The 21,295-nt window shown below is 42.6% G+C and overlaps 1 protein-coding gene across 2 annotated transcripts in view; it reads right to left on the bottom strand.

Annotated features, from left to right (window-relative positions):
* The window catches only part of Cd226 (CD226 molecule), a 63,191-nt gene that overhangs the window by 7,349 nt on the left and 34,547 nt on the right, over positions 1–21,295 (bottom strand). For both annotated transcript variants that reach the window (XM_070028608.1, XM_070028607.1), the window contains exons 4-5: positions 13,722–14,084; positions 521–617 (exon numbers count right to left, since the gene is read on the bottom strand). In XM_070028608.1, coding sequence (XP_069884709.1) covers positions 521–617; positions 13,722–14,084 — 460 coding nt within the window. The remainder of the gene's footprint in view (positions 1–520; positions 618–13,721; positions 14,085–21,295) is intronic.

Genomic DNA, 21,295 nt, shown 5'->3' with positions numbered 1-21,295 from the left:
CCCCTCTCTCCAAGGCCACAGCCACAATCTTTCCTCCACCATCCTTAGCAACAGCCCCTGGTTTGCCTTTTATTTTCCCCCAGAAAAATCATAGCCACTTTAATTTATGAGAATGTGGTATCATTATAGCTTGTTTATGACTTCACACAAGAAAGATCCGATGCGCGAATGGGTTCGGGTACAACCTCTCTCCCTCCCCTCTGCCCCTCCAGCATGAGCCCCCAACCTCCACCCCCACCCCAGTACCTTCTCACTGACAGAGGAGAAAGATGAAGAGGGGACTCCACAGAGGCAGCTGGTGAAAAAATGGGAAGTAGCGGGCTAGCACCGTCTGCTAAGTGAGCTACTCTAGCTTTCCTCGCTAACATTGTTCTCTCTGGTCTCAAAACACTACCTAAAGGAAGGTATGTGAATCCTGAGAAGGCGCAATAAACAGTTGAGTTATTCATAGAAAAAACAACAACTCTAATGTTAGAATTATGCAGGGTGAACAAGATTCAGGGTAATTTTCTCTACTCACCCGTAATAAGAAATGACACAAATGACGGTAATTAAGATAGCAACCACCAGAAGTATCCCTCCTGCCACCAAGAGGTTCTGCAGGTAACTGGGTTCATCTAGAAAAAAAAAAAAAAAGGGTAGTAATTAGGAATGCAACTCAAGTCACAAAAGAAATAATAATAATAATAATAAAATGAAGTAAGGGTATGGTAACCATGATTGGGTAACAATTGAAAAATGTGCATAGATCCCAATATGAAAGATAATGGGATAAGGGAAAGGATAAATTTTGCTTTACTGTGTGCCTAAAATTTATGACTTCTCCAGTTTTATTAGTTCCTCAATTAAGAAGAACATGATTATAAATAGCATACATCAACAACGATGCCATTTTATCCCCAATAAGATCCTGAGCTCATGCACAAAACCTTTTTCCAAAAACTAAACCCTACTCAAAGAGTATGTTAATGAAGATTCACTTATGTCTGATATATGAACAGCATCCAATGCATTCCAGTGGGTAACTCTGGGTTTGGGGTGTTTTTTTCTTTTCTTTTCTTTTTTGGTCAGAAGAATTTTGGCTTAAGATATTGTCTATGAAATTTGAATTAATGATTTTTAAAAATCAGGCAGAGTATATCGCTCCATGTCAGTATTTTCTGGAAATGTACAGTGGTCCGAGAGTCTGAACTTCCCATCCGTAGCTGTCTGACCCCCCTGCTTGGGCCTCATCCAGCTGTCCAGTAATGCCAAGGACAGCCAGTCTCATGACGTCACAGAACTTGATCAGAATCTAAGGAGCCAAGCCCCCAAACGAGCACTGGAACAGGAGCCCAGTACGGTGAGAGACTGCTCTACCTTGTGCCTGTGGACCCTAGCCTCTGCACCTCTCACCCCACAGCCCCCTGCCAGATGTCCTAAACTTTGGGCCATCCCTGCTCACAGAAGAGGAGCAGGCTGGAAGGAGAGTGCAAGGGCTGTCCTTCTCCCACGCGAAGCTGCAGCCCTTGTAACCACGTTTCCTAGGCTGTTGGGAACCACCTGCCATCGGAGAACCATGGTGCCTTCCAGCGGTCCCACCCACACTTCTTCAGACTCTGTCCTGCTTCTGAGCAACTATTTAGCTGGAGGGTTTCCTTTCCTTCCCTCCTTCCCTCCTTCCCTCCTTCCCTCCTTCCTTCCTTCCTTCCTTCCTTCCTTCCTTCCTTCCTTCCTTCCTTCTTTCTTTTTCTTTCTTTCTATGAGTTAGAACTCAAAGTCTAGACACAGCCATGCTTTTATGAGATTTACTGCAAAGAGAACATTTTAAGGGGTTTAACCTTGATTCCACACATGAAGGAGCCTGCTCACACAGCATTCTTCTTTCCATGTCAGGTTTTCTTCATGTAGTATAATACGCCCAGCTTTGGGGCTGGCGGTGCCCTGTGTGCACAGATGTGCCACGTGTTTTTCATGTGATCGCCTGTTGATGGACACTTAGGGCCATCACTGTCTACACGTTGACCACTGTGAGTCATGTATCATGAGCCCAGGGACACAGACAGCTCTTCAAGAGATGGATTTCATTCCCTTTGGGTAAATACTCAGCAGGGGGAATTCTGGATTATATTATAGCACTATTTTTTAATCAAAGTCTATGCTACTTTCTACAATGGGATATCAATTTATATCCCCATGTGCCATGTATGCGTTCTTTGTTCTCCAAATCTTCACTAACATTTCTTATCTCTTATCTTTTGTAACAACCGTCGAAATACGCATGCGATGGCATCTCATTGCGATTTGGGAGATCGGTTCTCTCTTTTTTTTCTTTCATTGTGTTGCCATGCTGGTGATTGAACGCAGATGCTGCATTTCGAAACAAGTTTTCCACCACTGGTGAGGTTTGGCCTTACCCACTGTGGTTTTGACTGGCATTTCCATCGTGACTAGTGAAGCTTACCATTTTTTCATATACCTCTTGGCTAGTTTTATGTCTTCTTTTGCCCATTGTTTCATTGGATAATTTGACAGTTACAGCAGCATAGATGGCCCTAGAAACATTTTGCTAAATGAAATAAGCCAAATACTATATCACTTCACTTGTAAGTGAAAGCTAAAAAAAAAATCACAGAAGCAGAGAGTAGAATGAGGCTGACAAAAGCTGAAGGATGCAGAAAATAGGATATTAGACAAACTATCAAACTGCCGGCTGTAAGGTGAGCAATGTACAGAGCGTGGGTGTGATTAATTGGATTGTAGCAGTTTTGCATGATGGTTACATATACCAAATCATCATGTTGTATACTACGGAAGTATTTAATATTTGCCAGTTATATATTAATTTTTTTGCCAGTCCTGGGGCTTGAACTCAGGGTCTGGGCACTGTTCCTGAGCTTTTCTTTTTTTTTCAAAGGCTAGTACTCTACCCACATGAGCCACAGCGCCACTTCTGGCTTTTTCTGCTTATGTGGTGCTGACGAATCGAACCCAGGGCCTCATGAATGCAAGGCAAGCGCTCTACCACTGAGCCACCTTCCCAACCCTCCCTATTTAAAAATTTTAAAGCAAGTTTTCTTTAGGCTAATATATCTGGGCACAAACCCTTTCGAGGTATACTGGGTTGCTAGCACTACAGATCAAGTGGCAGGTAAATACAAATTTGTTGCCTGATTTAATGGAATCTATGATATTATGAAGAAGTCTTGCACAGTTTAAAAGCAAGCATAGAATTAGTCTTTTCAGAAATAAGCACATAGAGAAAGTGTGGGGAATCAGCAGCCAGCTGGAAGAGCACACGGACCAGCCTTGCCTCAAGCCAGCGCATTCCCGCCTCTACCTCCCTCTCCCTGCAGCTACATGTGTGAGAATGGCCACGCTCCACAACCATCCAGCCTCGCTGGGTCTCGTGTGGATGGGAGGACAGAAAAGAACGAATGGGTGCTTTAAGACATTAATCAATAGTTCATGACATTCACTTCTTCCCTTAAGTTCTGCTAATAGATCTTTGGTTGAATAATGTCAGCCCTCCAGCCCTGCTCTTAAAGAAAGAAGAATTAGTGTCTATTTCCAGCAGCCACTTTTTGCTGACTTTTTCTCACTTGCATCCCCACGCCGTGTTGATTCATAGGAGGACAAAAATGTCTTGAACCATAAAGCCATTATTTTTCCTCCCATCACAAAAGATAAATACAGTTAAAACAATTTAAAGCAAGTCAGAGAAATTTATAAATGAATAATTTACTCCAGGCCTGTGACCCACCAGGCTAAGTTTATGCCAGTGACAAGTATTTATGGATCAGTTATAAACCTTTCAAAAGTCCCATGATAGAATTGCTGCCAGGCCAGGCCCTGCCCACAGAGCCGGGCGGCACAGCTACCTACTGTTTCTCATTAGTGGAGTTTGCAGTGGGTTAGGAAATGGAGACCCCACATCACATAGAACCTACATAACTAGGCCACACTTGGAAACTCTTGGCCATCTAACCCATCCTGGCATGTCTTGGTAAATCAGAGTTTTTCTTCTTTTACACCAGTAAAAAGAAGCTGAAACAGCAGAGATCCTTCTATGCCTGATGGAACATGCGGTGAACACGTGGGCTCTGTGAGCTTATAATCTCTGCCGTATCAGGTCATCCCAATCATCATGTCCCTATAGAACACCGAAATGTATCCCAAGTCACTACATACTGCTTCATCCCACCTTCATTCCACAGATGCTGAAGACAGAAGTTGTGGGGACTCATCCTGACTTCCACTTCCTTCCCCTGGAAGCTCTCACACAGAATATTGAATCTCTTATATACCTCTATCGATCAATCGATTGATCAATACACCAATACATCAATATATCATGGGGCTTGAACTCGGGGCCTGGGTGCTGTCCCTGAGCTTTTGTGCTCATGGATAGCACTCTACCACTTTGAGCCACAGCTCCACTTCTGGTTTTCTGGTAGTTAATTGAAGCTGAGAGTTTTACAGACTTTCCTGCCCAGGCTGGCTTCAAACCACCATCCTCAGATCTCAGCCTCCTGAGTAGTTGGGATTATAGACGTGAGCCAACAGCTCCTGGCCTCTTACATTTTTTTGACAGCTGCAAAAGGATGATAAAAAGTCAACTCCTAAGGGTAGTGATGACACTTAAACACACAGGGGTACTTTGAGTTTTAAGCTCTTAATAATGTACATTACATAATGCACTCATTTTATACATGCACATTCAAAATCAAAGGTAAATAACTTCCCATTTGCTCCATTTTAAAAATGGATCAAAGAAGATACTTGACCCTGTGGCTAGAGTCACTTTTCTGGAGAAGGGTAGAAGTAAAATTGTTTAACAAATATAAAGTCAGCATGACCTCAGAGGACGACTGGAAATAATGGCGGCCCCAAATTGTTGATCTGTATGCCTGAAATATGCGCTGAGTAGACATTAGTATGGTAATATTTTCCCAAGTTTCAAAGGTCATCTGTTCTTTACGTAAATCTGTTTTATACTCTGTACTTCTGAAACATTCTGTTTTATAGCCAGAAAGTCCGAGGGAATAAATAATTTTTGGAGAATTAAAGGACCCGCAGTCCTTCTTCCAAGTGAATAGCAAGTGCTCTTCCTCAAAGTAAAAGTATTGCCAGATTTTTGCTGAGACATGTAAGTCAGAGAGAACAAATAACTTCCCTGTCATTATAGGAAAATTAGAAGGAAGGAAATTTCCAATCTGAAGTACAATTTTGGTGCAATTTGTCTTTCTTGGTTGAAAGTAGTGGCTTCCATGGCTTAAGCACTTTAGAACTTTGACTCGGAGGAGAACCGTACGATCTCAGGGTGGCCAAAAGCTATGCTGCACATTAAGGAGATTTATAGTACTGTAATATAGCATTACGCTCTAGCACATAGAGCACACCGTACCATAATGATTATGGATGGCAATGGTGGATAAGTCAGTACATTAGGATAAAAGGATAGTAAACATCTTTAATACATGTATTGGAAAAATTTCAATGCCAGCTCCATTAAATTAGATATCTCAACTTCTTGCTCAAATATTTCTTGGTCTTATACTTCTTGCACACTTAAATTTCGTAAACATGCATTATTGAAACACATGATAAGTCAGAATTTCAAAAACTGCATAGGTCTTGCTCACTCTCTACTGAATTAGCCTGCAAAACAGAGTTCACGCAGCAGTCTGCAAGCTACAACCTCTAGAAGAAGGTTGGCCCTTGGCCGATGTGTTAGATTCCAACACTGTGATCAAATATGTGACACACACCACTAAAAGGGAAAAAAGATTTGCTCTCAGTCTAGAAGTTTCCATCCATGGCGACTTGGCTCCCTTGATCGCAGGCCTGTGATGAAAAAGAAGAAGATGGTGGCAAAAGGGCATGGTAGTGAGCGTTGTACCCTCATGGCAGTCAGGAAGCAGAGCAAATGACAGGAAATCAGCCTAGAGTGACCTACTTCTTGCAACAAGGCTGTTTGTGGTCCATTCAGCTATGAATTCATAATGGATGAACACACTGATTAATAGAGCTCTCTTGCCCAGCCCCAATGACTCACTCATATCTGAAATCTAGCTACTCAGGAAGCTGAGATCTGAGGGTCAGAGTTCAAAGCCAGACCAAGCAGGAAAGTCTAGCAGATACCTATCTTGAGTGAGCTACCAAAAAGCCTGAAGAAAAGCTCTAGCTAAAGTGATAGAACATTAGCCTTGAGGAAACAAACAAACAAACAAAAAAGCTCAACAACAGTGCCCAGGCCCTGAGTTCAAGCCTTAGAACTGGCACAGAATAACAGAGCCCTCATGAACTAACCACTTCTCAGTGGTGACAGTGGCTGGGCCCGCACCCCCAGGGGCACTTCATACCCAGACCACAGCGCCAGGTGGAACTTGCATTTTCAGAGCCTTTCTACCATTGCTGACCTGATAACCTTTTGGGCTGTGAATCCGCCCTTCTGACTCTGCCTGTGCACCTTCTCCTTCGTTGACCTTGCTGTGGATGCTTTTTTTCACAACCTTCTCCTTCGTTGACCATGAGCACGAGCCCCGGCTGAGGGTTCCAAGTCCCTCTCGCAAACATCAGGTGCAGGGAAGAGCGGATGGCTCGTGTTCCTTCACACTGACAGCTCATCCTTCAGGTGTGTTCCACGAAGGGCCTTGGAGAAACAGGGGCCTAACTTACACAAGCTTTTGGCCTCAGACGTTCCAATGCCTGCTCCCTGGGCTCCATTTTGCACAGACCAGGGACTGTGGCAGCTGATGCCACCCTCCCATTCGTTTCTCCTCTCTCCCTTCTATTAACTTAGAAAACGTACCCTCTGTGACTTGTCTTTTAAGCTAAGGAAGGATCCTGGGAGCTAAGTTTTAGTGGGAAGAATCTCTCCTGGGGACGTAGGAGCTGCCCCTTGAGGAGGTGTGGCCTCCATCTCCCAGGCTCTGTGGATGGCAGGACTCTGCCTTCCATGGGCTTCCTCCTCCAAGGTCTGCCTTACAGACCGGCGTTTGGCTCTCCTTTGGCTAAAGCCAATACACCAATCTGGATGGCTACGGGGTGGAGCTAGGGGCGCTATGTAACACAGCTGGTGACGTCATGCCCCATCTATCACCCTCAGAACATGCATAGAACGGGGTGTGGCTGCTGTGGACAGCAAATGATGGGATCTCTTCTGTCCCTAAGTCTTTTCGTTAGACAGCCCAAGAGATAACGATCACACTCGAGCTTCAGGTTCATTCACAAATCACATTGTTCTCTTTCTCTTGCACATTTTGCACAACAGTTTCCTGCTGAGGAGCCAGCTTTGTTTCCACATCCACTTCCCCAGAGCATTGCTCAGATGATTGTGGTCTAACTGGGTGTTAGAAGTTAACACTACGGTGTTAACTTCACATTTATCTTGCAGGACTCAGTGGGAAATACTTCAAACACGCTACGTAGGAATCAGGATAAAGAACTCACCAAGTACAAGTTGTAATAAGACACAGAATAGGCCCCATCTTACTGTTTAAATATTTAACTGTAACTAAATATTTTATATTTCACTGTAAAAAATAAAGCTTTAGAAATATGAGAGCATATCAGTGTTCAGAATATATAAATACAGAAAATAAACTTTTGTTTCTTCTTGGGAGATCTGAGAGTTTCAGCCTTCACCGTATCTGAGGCTGACACCTGGTGCTCTACAATGACCTTTAACCCCAGACCTGGTTGAAACACTAACAATGTGGCTAAGGTCTGATATACCACGAGGACAGCTGGATTTGTAAAGGGAGAAGGAAGAGGAACCTGGGAACCTACAGCAGATTTCTGGGCAGCATGTATGGCTGCTTGCCCTTCCGTGAGGAAAGTTGGGGATCTGCTTAAGGCCAGAGGTGCACAGTGCTTAACAGTAACTCTATAGTTTCTCTATCAGAACCTATGACTGTCCTTTGCCCAAGACCTATTCCTGACAGAGTAGACTGTCTCGGTACCTTTTAAGTTGCTTTTCTGTTGCTGGGTAATTTATAATGAACCAGAGAGAGTATTTGGCTCCTGGGTCTGGAGACCAGGAAACTCAATAGCAATGCACTGAGGCTTTGCCACATCATCATGGGATAAGGTAGAGGGCAAGAGAGGCTGAATGGGAGAGAAGGAAAGGGCTGGGCTTGTACCTCTATCAAGAACCCACTCAACCCCGTGATAGTATCCTTCTTCTGCTGGTGGAGACAGACCCCACAGGAGCCATGTCCCCTCTTTAAGGTTCTAGCTCTCCTTATTGTTGCATTGGAGATCAAGTTCCTGAATTAAATTATACAAACCCCTCATCTACTCCTCAGGTGAACTTGACTTCATCAGTGACCAGCATCTCACGTCTGGACCATCACTCACACCTGCTAGATGTACTGCTCCCTCCTACGGTGTGTGCTACGTGCAGAGGTCAATCTGTGAACCTTACAAAACCCTAAACCCACCCGTTCACTGACCCGTCCTATGCTTTCAAATGCAAAACCTTGTGGACAGAGGCAACTATAAAGATGCAAAGACAAACAAGTCGTTTAAGGATTCAGGTGGACCTGTTGCAACAATGAGAAGTACAAAATGTCATGTCAAAACCAACTTTACAATGTCGGTGTGGGGGGGGAGGGGGGTATAATTGGGTGGGGGAAGGGGGGAGGCTGGGAAGGGAGGTGAAGGGTAAACAAAGGAGGAGGCTGCAATGCTTGGTAAGAAATGTATGCATTATCCTGCCCATGTAATTGTAGCCCCTCTGTACAGTATGTTCTCAAATAAAATTAAAAAAAAAAAAAAAGATGCAAAGACATAATAGGCCGTTGATTGAGTAATCAACTCACTTGTGATGTTGGAAACAGAATTTCCCACCTGGTTACTCAGTGATCCTCCAGCATTTTAAAAACAAAATTAAAAAATGGGCCGAAAATTGGTCTTGCTCTGTTTCAACAGAGGCGATTTTGACTTGTGAGCCGTGTTGCCAGTGCTCTGGGATTACGGTGGTGTGTTTCTGTCATGCAAATGAACTGCCATGGAGGTTTGATTTCCCACGTTAAGGCAATAACATGGGTTCATTAAACTATGCCATGGAAACGGACATGTCCATCAGCCCAGTGCATCCCAATCACCCTGCCCACAGTGGTCTATCTGCTTTACGTTCATAGAAATGCAAAGAAGGTTTGGGGTTAACAAAATCTTAAACATAAATAAAGAAGTAAATAATCTGAATCAACGACCTGAATCTGTTCTGGAATCCAAATCAATCTAGGAGCAAACTGGTTGAATTTTTAATAGACACTAAAGGCCGTCCCACAAAATAAGAATTAATTTCTCCTTTCATATTCTCACAATTTAGCTCAAAAGCAGAGTCTCAAGTCAGGAATCTTCACCAAGCCATCGACAAGGAAAATCATAATTGCAAGACCTCCATTCCCCAACGCTACCTCTCTGTCAGCCCCTGAACCTCACAGAACCACCTGGAAGATTGCCTTGGCTGTGGTCACATGAGTCCTGATGAACGCTTTCTAGGATCTTAATTTACAGATCTCAGCCTCTTGTCTGAGACATGAGCGATCCACACTATGTATGTAAAAACATGCAAAATATAAAGTGAAAGTGGTTGAAAAGGAAATCGACTGTTCTAAGAGTTATAAACCAAAGTTCATGAACATTTCCTCCCCAGATACTGATCTTCAAAAGTCCAGTCTCTAATCAGGAATCACTAAAATTCAAACACTTAATGCTGATGGAGAAAAAAAAATCCCTGTAGAAAACTTAAAACTAAAATGGACATGGTTCCTATTAGAACAAAATTGTTATTATATAATTGAACAAAAAGACTTACAGAGCATATTCTAGAAAGACACTTTGACAACTTTAGGCAGAGATAGCTTAATCTCTTAAATTCATGGAAATGTTTGGAACATACAAATGGATGCAGTTATTAATCCTCTTGATAGAAGTTTGTTTGTTTTTTTGGTGGTCATGGGGCTTGAACTCAGGGCTTGGGTGCTGTGCCTGCGCTCTTCAGTTCAAGGCAAGTGCTCTACCACTTAAACCACAGCACCACTTCCAGTTTTCTGGTGGTTAATTGGAGATAAGAGTCTCACAGACTTTCCTGCCTGGGCTGGCTTTGAACCGTAATCCTCAGATCTCAGCCTCCTGAGTAGCTAGGATGATAGGTGTAAGACACCAGCACCTGAAATAGTAGCAATTTTTAATTATAAAGGTTTGAAAAATTCAAGATGGTTCATGGTTCAAGGACTGCAAGGCAGATTGTATCAAGTGGGCACTATATGTATATATACATATATATGTATGTGTATATATATAGCATATATAATATATAACAAACACATATGTGTATATGTGCCATACTTGTCCCCAGTCAAGGTAAATCCAGGACTTGTGGCTCATCACCAGTACCTGGACCAGATAGCTTCACAGATCAATTAAACCAAACACTTAAGTTAGAATTAATACCAACAACACTTCTACTCTTCTTAAACTATCCAAACAGTGGAGGAAGAACACTTCCAAACTCATCTTGTGAGAACAGCATCCCTGATACCCAAACCAGAAAATACCACAAGGAAAGAAAACTATAACCCAATATCCCTACTGGATTCTCAGCCCGCACCACATTTGAGTGAGATCCCTCCGTGGGGGAAGATTAGAGTGACACAGGAAAAGTAGGACACTCTGAAGCAGACAGGTCCACAAACTTGCTGTGAGGGCTGAGTGCATTTATAGTTTTTTCTTTTTGTAATTAATAAACTGTTTAACAATGTCTGTACATCATTTATTAAATGTTTTAAAAGGCTTCATAAATCATTAGTGTGGCATCTTGAGTACTTCTGTTATGATTGATGAACATCTGGAAGACACTAAAGACCAAACAGTTTTGGTCACCCTCAGTAAAGTTCCTTGTTCCTGTGCCTTAAGTTTCAAATTCATTACAGTCGAATGCAGAGCAATTTTATAGTATGACCACAAGAGCAAAGGATGAGAGACAAATGTCTTTATCCAGCAAAGAAAGTCAATATCAAGCCATCTCACAATCCTGCCATTTTCTTCCTCTGTTCAAAACATAGTAAGGCCTGGATACACCATTTATTATATAATTCTTGATTGAAGAATACATAAAAATCTTTTGGATGACCGCTGAGTGCTGTGTAATTGTATGTAAGTTTAAGTTTGAGAGTCTGGAAAATGTCTCTTTTGGATTCAAAAGTTGTCCTATAAAAGGAGTTGATGGGTGCTAAGAAAAGAATGTAGAGCAGTTTATAAAATTTGTCTCGCAATCACCTTTCCCTTGACAGATAAAATAAATTAAATCTGCCTCACATCTTCTACCTGTCTCTATGCTTTAATCTCTACATTGATTTTCGACCAAACAGCCTGAGGTCTTGAAATAATCAAATTGCACCAGAGAGCACATAAATGATCTATCTTGCTTTCTGTCTCATTCCTTAGATTCAATCTTTACTTGTAATAATTGAAAAAAGAATTAAGCCAAAACATACAGTCAATGACTATCATCTTCCATCCATTACAGTTTTTACTAATGGATAGAGAGTTCACTTGTTAGTCTTTCAAACTGTCAATCAAGTGTCAAAAAGCCATTGTGCAATTGTTCAAAACCCATGCTCACTAAAATATATACTCGGCCTCACACAGTCACCTTCACATCAATGGCGGATTTTTGATACAAGGTACACGGAAATTGTTTTGTGCAAGAAACAGCCATATTTGGACTTAAGCCATTTTTATTACTTAGTAAAAGTTTAGAAAATGTGTTTCCTGAGACATCATTTTCTCTGTGAATCAATATGTTTATCTTTCAGCATGTAATGGACAAGACCTCATTGGAGATGTTTTAAAGATGCTTCTATAGGATATTTTTCTGCATAGAACATTTTCATGCTTTGGACTTCAAGAAAAAAAAACTAACATCTTTCTATTTTTAGCTTTTTACTTTATTTACCTAGATGGGACCCATCTAGGTACCATGTCCTGTGTGTCTGCAGGGATGTGTCAACACATACAACAAGGAATTTCCGCTCATTCTTTCCCCTAAACATACTTTCTCAGCCATCCTCAGACATTGGTTCCAAATCCAGGTATGCATCTTGCCTTCGTCTTGCGCTGTTAGCACAAGGAGCAAAGGAGGCTTGCTGGGGCCTTGGGTGGCTGGCTCTGAAAGCCTGCTCCTCCAGCACGCATCTGTCTCACTCTCCCTTGCTCAGGGGTGCCAGCAGGCTGCAGCCTTAAGAACCCTTTTCTCTCCCTTGCCAACACAGGAAGGACTGCCAGCTTGCAGTAAGGGCAGAGATTGTGGAGAGCCGTCACGGGCTAGGCAGCCCTCCCTCTGAATGTGAAAGGAGGAGCAAAGAAAATGAAGTGACTGAAAGCCTGTGCACAAGGCAGCAAGGAGGGAGGGGAGGGAGGGAGGGGGAGGGACAGGAGGCGCTGAGGATAAAGCAAAGTGAAATGTCTACTGCTGGCTAAAACCAATTCTTCAGGAATTTTCTTCAACCGTAAGAAAGCCACCGACAGGCAGAACCAGGCCGTGTCCTCCTCTCTGTGAGCCTCTCTATAGCTGTGCTTCTATAAGCAGAAAAGGCCTTGGTTCCCCTCACTTGCATTCAAGAGTAGACTGCGATTTTTCGTCTGCTTGATGTCTACGCAATCTAGGGCTTCATTATAGCAAAGGAGCAAATACAGATACAAATCATGAGTACCAATGAGGCTTCTGAGGAGACTGTTCAGGAGGAGATCCTGAAGGTCAGCCTCATTGGCCTCAAGGTCACTGCCTCTGTGCAGAAATAGAGCTTGGACCTGGCAATCTGGCAACATCTCAAACCCCTACTTGGTTCCAGTGGATCTAGGACTGAGCAGGCACTAGTCCAGCCCTGCCTTGTTATCACTGGGGCACATAAACACTGTCACCTCTGTCAGGTGGCTAAATAGAATTGAGATGCTAGGAGTTGTAGAACTGGATGGTATAAACTGTGTGTGTGTGTGTGTGTGTGTGTGTGTGTGTGTATGTGTGTGTGTGTGTGTGTATGTGTGTGTGTGTATGTGTTAAATTCCAGGAATACAACAGATAAGAAAATGGAAAATATTTTTATTGTTACATCTATATCTATGCAAGAGGGATTAGTAAGGTAAAGAAACACTGAAACCTAAAGTTTACTAATGACCAACATACCTAAATTCCACCATTAAAAATATTGTTAGGAAGTGGTGGCTCAAGTGGTAGAGTGCTTGCCTTGAGCTGAAGAGCTCAGGGACAGCGCCCAGGCCTAGAGTTCAAGCCCCATGACCGACAATAAATAAATAAATATATAAATAACTAAAATAAAAATAAAAATATTGTTAAGCTGGATGCTGGTAGCTCATGCCTGTTATTCTAGCTACACAAGAGACTAAGATCTCAGGATATTGGCTTAAGACCAGCCCAGGCAGGAAACCTATGAGACTCTTACTTCCAATGAACTGTCAAAAAGCTGAAAGCAGAAGTGTGAATCAGGTGGCAGAGCACCAACCTTGGTGGAAAAAGCTAAGAGACAGCACCCAGAGTTCAAGCCACAGTATAGGCACACACACACAAAAATCAAAGCAAGAATATTGTTAAACAATAAAGTCACACTAAATGAATGGCTGTACCACAAATGAAAAGAACATTAGCGACCAAGCCACCATGATCAGCTTTTTCCATGTTCCACCCTTGAAATTACCCACTGGACACTTACGCTTAGGGCCATAGACAATCAGCCTGATCATGTAGCTTTCCTTCTCTCCCGTAGTGGCCTCCACCAGGCAGCAGTAAATGGCAGATTCGGAGACAGTGACGTTGGGAATGAAGAGGATGCTCACCCTGCTTCCTTGGCGACAAGTAGCCCAGACTTTGTTCTGGTACTTTGAGGTGTAAGGGGACCCTTCCAGCAAGTCGCAAGATGTTAAGATATCTATCTGGTGGGGCTGAATCTTCTCCCATATGACTGTTTTCACAGGCCCCTTCATTTGAAACTGGTAGTTGAGTGTGATATTTTGTCCACTTTCGGTGACTAGCTCAGGAATGGTCTCATTCAGTAGTGCAATGCTCTCAAACTTATCTGGAAGGAAGAAGCAAATGATTAGAAACAGGTCACCTTAAACCTGGACACAGAGGGGCAATCTACCCAGAAACTTCCATCAGAATGGTTGCTGGTGTAACTTGACATGGTGTCAAGATTAAATGTGATTTTTTTGTCGGGGTGGGGGAATCAGTTGTAGAGCTTGAACTCTGGGCCTGGGCGCTGTCCCTCAACTCTTCAGCTCAAGGCGAGTGCACTACTACTTGAGCCACAGCACCACTTCCTGTTTTCTGTTGGTTCATTGGAGATAAAAGTCTCACAGATCTTCTTGTCCAGGCTGGCTTTGAACCATGATTCTCAGATCTCAGCCTCCTGAGTAGCTAGGATTACAGGCATGAGCCACCAGTGCCCAGCTTAAATGTGACTTTTATATGGCTTTTTTTTAAGAGAAAAGAATTTTTTAATTTTTTGTAATTTTCTTGGAGGTACCACTTAACAGAAGTTTGTGAATCCAATGTATCTTGATGAGTACCACCCCTTCAATATTCTCACCCCCTTCAACCCACCCCTTACCTTACCTTTCTAAATTCCACAGTATATGCAATGAATTATTGACTGTATTTTCCCTCCCCCCTCCTCTTTAGTTGACATCTCTCCCCTTGTCATGAGCCCTCTGCAAATACCCATTTCCTGGTGCTGATTTTGTTGGGTTTTGGCTTTGTCTTTCTAAGGAATTACATTGTTTGAGTTCTCCCCAGAGTCTACTATATTTCAGTCAATACATTTGTAACAATCAAGATTTTTCTAACTTAAAAGATTCTATACCTTTTTTTCATATAAGACTGTTCTAAGTTCATTGAGTTGGCAGGAGAGTTCATGAGAATTTACAATCAATATTTTGGAAAGACACCCTCTAGACAAGAACTTTCAATACATAAAAAATCTTAATGAAAAATACAAAACTTGAGCTCAAGTGGTAAAGACCACCAACTGGGATTTTACAGGTCATAAAAAGAAGATCCTGAGTCATTTTTCATGGAATACATACATAAAGTCATCTTTTCAGATGTACAGGATTGTCTTATGCAGGCAAAGATCCGTAAATTCCTGATGCTAAAGTATTTCCTCCAGCACGAGGATTCATGATCACCCTCAGATATAGAAGGCAGCATTCTTATACTGTGTCCTGGGTCCCAGAGGATCCATCCCTGCTCCATTTCTAAAGACCCACAGGGTTAAGCCAGTTTTCAAATAACGAGAGAGGTCATTGATCCCCTGCATCTCACCAGTAGAGAGTGGGTACTTGCAGACCTCTGCTAGCTCCAGGGATGAGTGTTTGCAAATTCCCATTCAAAATCTTGCTCCACATTAATCTCTAATGAAGTAAATCTGAAGCTGGGTGCTAGTGACTCATACCTGTAATCCTAGCTACTCAGGAGGCTGAGATCTTGGGATCATGGTCAAAGCCAGCCTGGGGAGAAAAGTCCCCATGAGACTCTTATCTCCAATAAACCACTCAAAGAGTGGAAGTGGGGCTGTGGCTCAAAGTGGTAGAGCACTAGCCTTCAGTGAAAGAGCTCAGGGACAGCACCCAGGCCCTGAGTTCAAGCCCCAGGACTGGCATCAAAGAAAAATAAAAAAGAAAGTCTGCGCCAGAATGAGGGGTGGCATTGGTGAGGATGCATGTACTCGTAAACTGCCATCTCAAATTGAAACCCCTTTGTCCAACTACTTAAAGATCATTTTAAAAAATAAGATTTGTTTTCTATGTTAAACAAGCACTCTGTGTCTGCAGTAGTTTACTCCCAATAGAAAGCCACTATTTTTTCTCTCTTTTTTTATTGTGAAAATACTGTACAGAGGGGTTACAATTACATGGGCAAGATAATGAGTACATTGTAGCCTCCTCCTTTGTTTCCCCTTCCCATCCCTTCCCATCCTCCCTCCCCCCCAGCCAATCCTCCCCCCGCCAAGTTGTAAAGTTCGTTTTTGACATGACAACTTGTACTTCTCATTGTTGCAACAGGTCCACCTGTATCCTTATTTAAACTACTTGTTTTTCCCCTTCCCCTCCACAAATTATACCAACATCAAATACAGTGAAAGCATGGGTTATACTGTGGGGGAGGGACATACAAAGCAACAATGAAATAATCTTATAATTGCGTTAGAAACAAATGAATGAAAGAAAAAAAACATTTAAAATGCATATCTTAGGGTTCATTTTCCTAACATCACCTTATCTGAACTTTTCTGCTTGACTCATACATATACTAGTTATTGCAAATAAGGGAAATCATGGGACCTATGTTTCTTTGGGCTTGGCTTACTTCACTTAATATAATTTTTTCCAAGTCTTTCCATTTCCTAACAACTGGGGCAATGTCATTCTTTCTGATGGAGGCATAGAATTCCATTGTGTATATAAACCACATTTTCTTGAGCCATTCATCTACTGAGGGGCATCTGGGTTGGTTCCAGATCTTAGCTATGGTAAATAATGCTGCAATAAACATAGTTGTGCTGGTAGCTTTAGTGTGGTCTTGTTTGTAAACATTTGGGTAAATGCCCAAAAGTGGGATTGCTGGGTCATAGGGGAGCTCTATGTGGAGTCTTTTGAGGAACCTCCATACTACTTTCCAAAGTGGTTGAACAAGTTTACACTCCCACCAACAATGAAGTAAGGTTCCCTTCTGTCCACATCCCCTCCATAGAAAGCCACTATTAACAAGCAGTTTTGGTGTCAAAATCATTGTAAAGAAAAGCCACAGCTCTCCAGTTTCTCAGTATGTAGCCATAAAACTGTTTACCAGAGATAACACTTTACCCACTAACTGCTCACAAAACACCATCTATCATCTCTTAAGTTGTCACCCAAAAGAAGAAAAGGGGAGGAAAACAAATGGAAAAAAAATGACCAGATCAAGTCACAGCCACAAGGAAAGAAAAGAGAAATTGAGATGGACAAAGGAAGGGAAAAGGAAAAAATGAGGAACAATTTAAAGAAACAGTTGAATCAGATATGCACACACTGTGTTGGGACAACTGGAAGACGATCGAAGGCATGAGCAAGCCATAATCAAAGAAATGGCCGTAGCTTTTGCCTCGTTGAGTAGGAGTTGGGGCGCTAGCACTCACACCCTGCTTTCCTTCTCCTCTCTGGACAGTTCCTCCTCCAACCTCAGGAGCTTTATCTTCATCTACCTCCCTCACCCATCCTGCTCCTCTAGTCTCCAGACCTGTCACTACACATTCCCACCCCTTGTGGGACTCTGTTTCTTCAGTCCTAGACTGTAATGGGTGGGGGGTCGTCAGAATTTGGAGTGTTAACCTCACAGGTCCCAATCCAAAGCAATAAGCCTGCCCAGCCATCTTCACAACCCCTCCCCCCATGCAATGTCATTTTCTATACTTTCTTTAAAGTGCAGATAAGAAGCAAAGGAAGCAAACAAGATAAAAGTGAGTTAAAAGACTGCTTGACTGAAAGGTACAGATAAAGCTAGAAGGATGCGAGCTACAGTGAAGATAAAATACAACCTGACAGAGCCCTCATGAAGGTCTGGGGATGAGGTCATTTGTCTAAACCAATGAAAGGTAAGAGAAGTGGGGAACAGGCCCTGGTAGCAAAGTAGGGACCTAGCCCAGATAACACAAAGACTTGCAGGCATTGCAAAATGCAAGGCACCTGACTAAACCCCCAAACACAGACAGCTTGCCATGCTGCTTGGAGTTTGTGAATCAAATCTCTAGATCCCAGACCAGGCTCAGGTGCCTGGACAGCTTTGGAGAGCTCCCCAGACTGGGAGATGATTTATCTGAAGAAAAACAGCATCCTCACCTTGTAACTCGGAAACAAAACATAGCTCTCGATGTCTGCACCGTGGTGCGATGAAAACCATGCTCTTTATTGAAGTCAGAGCCATCGAGTTGGCCAAAGTGTATGAAAACGCTGAATTTTGGAACCATTCTGACTTAGCTTCATCCCATCAGTCTCCAAGAACAAGCTGGTGTCTTTCCCACACGCCACCCACCTGCAATTGCTCCCACTCAGTCCAACCACCTGCATGCTTTCTCCTTACTTTCTATAATTGTGCAGAACAAATTCTGCTGTACTTGAAACCTATAAGCCACTGCGTTTGTGGCTGGGGGTGCAGGTGGGGGTGGCGATTTGCCTTGCTTTTCTCAATTATATGAGTTCCTTGGAGGTGCAAAAATAATTTCTAAAATATTTGTTCCCTGTTTGTTACTCCACTGTGATCCAGCAGTTACAAAGTAATTAGACCTGAATTGCATTTATTTCTATCTCAGGTGAAAACGAACTAAATAAACTTACATTAAGCCTTGCATGTATGTGGTGGGCAGTCATACCTGGCTAAATACATTTATTTTGTGCATAGGTGTTACATACCACACTGAGGAATCTGTGGAACAAAAACAACAACTTCTAAATCAAACAGAATGAAACGATGAGACACTTCTGGGAGGTTTCTTTCTAGGGCTTTCAATAGAGTGATTAGAGTGGCTTTCTAAGTGAACACTACCATTCTAGCTCTTTTTCCTTCCAACCCATGTGGCGTCTACAGTCACACAGCTTATTTAGAATCTCCCCATTCTTTGTAGCTACTCCAGAGCACAAACTCTTCGGCAAACCTGTTTTCTAATCCTCCCCTTCTCCTTCCCACTCCTCTCTGCTTTTGCCTCCTACTGGACTCTTCCCTAAGAACTGTTCTCATTTTTCTGATCAGACATGCTTCTTCTTGAAAAACCTTCAGATCTTCTGATCAGACATGCTTCTTCTTGAAAAACCTTCATCCCACGATGCTGTGGAAGTCAGCTGTGACTGCTGCTGGGAGAAAGTCTGCTGTTCATCCCAGCGCAGTTAACTACACATGCCTCTGTTCTGCTTTTGCACCTGTACTATATTTTATTTGTCACCTTTGGTCCCTGCCCTAACAAACTCTAAGTGTTTAGGAAGGAGCAGTCTTATCACAATGCCATGTACATTGAGTTGCCCCATAAATTTTGTGGAAAGAAAAATGGGTGAGAAACCATTTCCCAAAATGACAACCTGTCATAACTTTAGTGGGGAACCCCAGGTCCTACATGTTTTGCCTTCATTCCCTTTTGCCAAAGGGAAGGAAACCCCAAAGCCGCCCTTCCTGGTATGGCATCTGCTAAACACCAGCCTGCATAGCAGTGTTTGTGATTTCAATATCTTTTCTACAAATCCCCCAGGTGCTATTCAAGCCAAAGAAAGATGGGGGGGGGTGGTGTGGGGGGGGAGTCTTTGTCACAGCCCTGTGGGAGAAGATAGGCTGAAATTATTTAGTTTTGGCTATAATGAGGCTATTTTTTTAATCATGACATTGAGGGCTGGGAAGGTGGCTCAGTGGTAGAGTGCTTGCCTTGCATGCATAAGACCCTGAGTTCAATTCCTCAGCACCACATAAGCAGAAAAAGCCGGAAGTGGCGCTGTGGCTTGAGTGGTCTAGCCTTGAGCTAAAGAGCTGAGGGATAGTGCCCAGGCCCAGAGTTCAGGCCCCACAACCAACCATCACCACCACCACCAACAATAACAACAAATCATGACATTGGAAGCCATATGTGTGGCTTATGGGCCAAGGTAGATATAATCATCAGATATGTCCAGAATGGCTAGTGGTCCTGGAAAGACCAAATCAGGAGAAGTATACAAAGGAAATAAAAAGTGCCATGTTCCTTAGTTCAGATATAAAAGGCACTGAGTATGTATGTTTGTATATATTATTATTATCACTGATATAATCATAGTCTACATATGAAATAATGGAATAAGTATGGTAGTAAAATAAAAGGAAAGAACACATTTAGTTAGCATTCAATTTGCACTCCATCTACACTAGAAGAAATGTCTACAAGTCAGTCCTAACAATACCTTTCAAAGAAGTTTCACATATGTGAATATAGCTACCAAGTACTAGTGGAATCCCGGGATATTGGAAATAATGTCAATGGACAGAAACATAAAACAAGGTTACGTAAATTATGACAAAGATGCCAGCACCTCAGTGTGTATAAAATAGTGCACAGAAACAAAAATTATCATCTTGCATTTAGCCTAGCACTGGTGGCTCACACCTATAATGCTAGCTACTCAGAAGCCTCAGATCTGAGCACTGCAGCTCAAAGCCAGCCTGGGCAGGAAAGTGTGTGAGACTTTATCTCCAATTAACTGCCAGAAAACTGGAAATGGCACTTGGCTCAGACTGTTAGAGTGCTAACAGGGACAGTGGCTAGGCCCTGAGTTCAAGCCTCACAACCAACAAAACAAAAACGTGTGCCTGTGGATAAGAATTGAACATGAAATGAGTAATGAGCTCTTGAGAGCCTTCATTTGTTTTTATTTTATTTTATTTATTATTATTCAAATGTTTTAGCTTTTACCTTAATTTTTATTTCCCCCAACTGAATACCACAAGCTTTCATTTGCTGGTATCATGCTGAAAATGTGTCTCTGAATTCTCCATGTCAACCAAAGTGGCAAATAACAAGTTCTAGTACAGGAAGGATGTTGTTCAAACCCCAGAGACACCCAAATCACCAATGCTGTCATGAAGTAAATGATGGCTACTTTCAAAATGGCACGCATTGCCTTAAGTGTATGTCTCATCTCCTTAGTTGGAGAAAGGGAAAAATAAAACCACACATTTGGAAAGTGAGATATCTTGATTATAAAATTCTTTGAAGTTTTACACATGAAATCCTTCCCTTCTGTGGGCTGGGACTGTCACCTTGGCTGTGGGGAGTTTCACCTCCAGCTCTTCAGTCAGAAACATGATCCACCCCCAGAGTTGATAAGCATCTAACCTCTGTGTCTGACCTGATTATAGTAACCGTCATACTTTCTGAGTACTTATTATCTGCCTGACACCCTGCAAAGTGCCTTGCATATTCTATTTCATTTTCATATTTAAAACATTAAGACATCCCTTTATAGATGGTAACACTTGGGCCAAGAGGGTAAGGACGGGAGCGTGTCTGATCTGACTTATGTGTAACACAGGCAATCCATTTCCATTCCTCCTCAGGGAACACAGCACACACACCACAATGGAGAGCCAGCCGTTGGAGGGTATGCAGGGGGACAGAGGTGCGTAGCCTCTCATATGTGGAAGAAGGTTACTCCAGGCCTCAGTGTGGCTCTGCTTGTAAAGTAGAGGCAATGGGGAAAGCCCCTGGATGAGCAGATGCTGTGGACACCAGGAGGCAAA

This window comes from Dipodomys merriami, unplaced genomic scaffold (genome assembly GCF_024711535.1).
Source record: "Dipodomys merriami isolate MVZ:Mamm:240054 unplaced genomic scaffold, mDipMer1.0.p SCAF_2, whole genome shotgun sequence".
Taxonomy (NCBI): domain Eukaryota; kingdom Metazoa; phylum Chordata; class Mammalia; order Rodentia; family Heteromyidae; genus Dipodomys; species Dipodomys merriami.
Note: the sequence above shows the minus strand (reverse complement) of the source record. Positions and strands in the feature narration are given on the sequence as shown.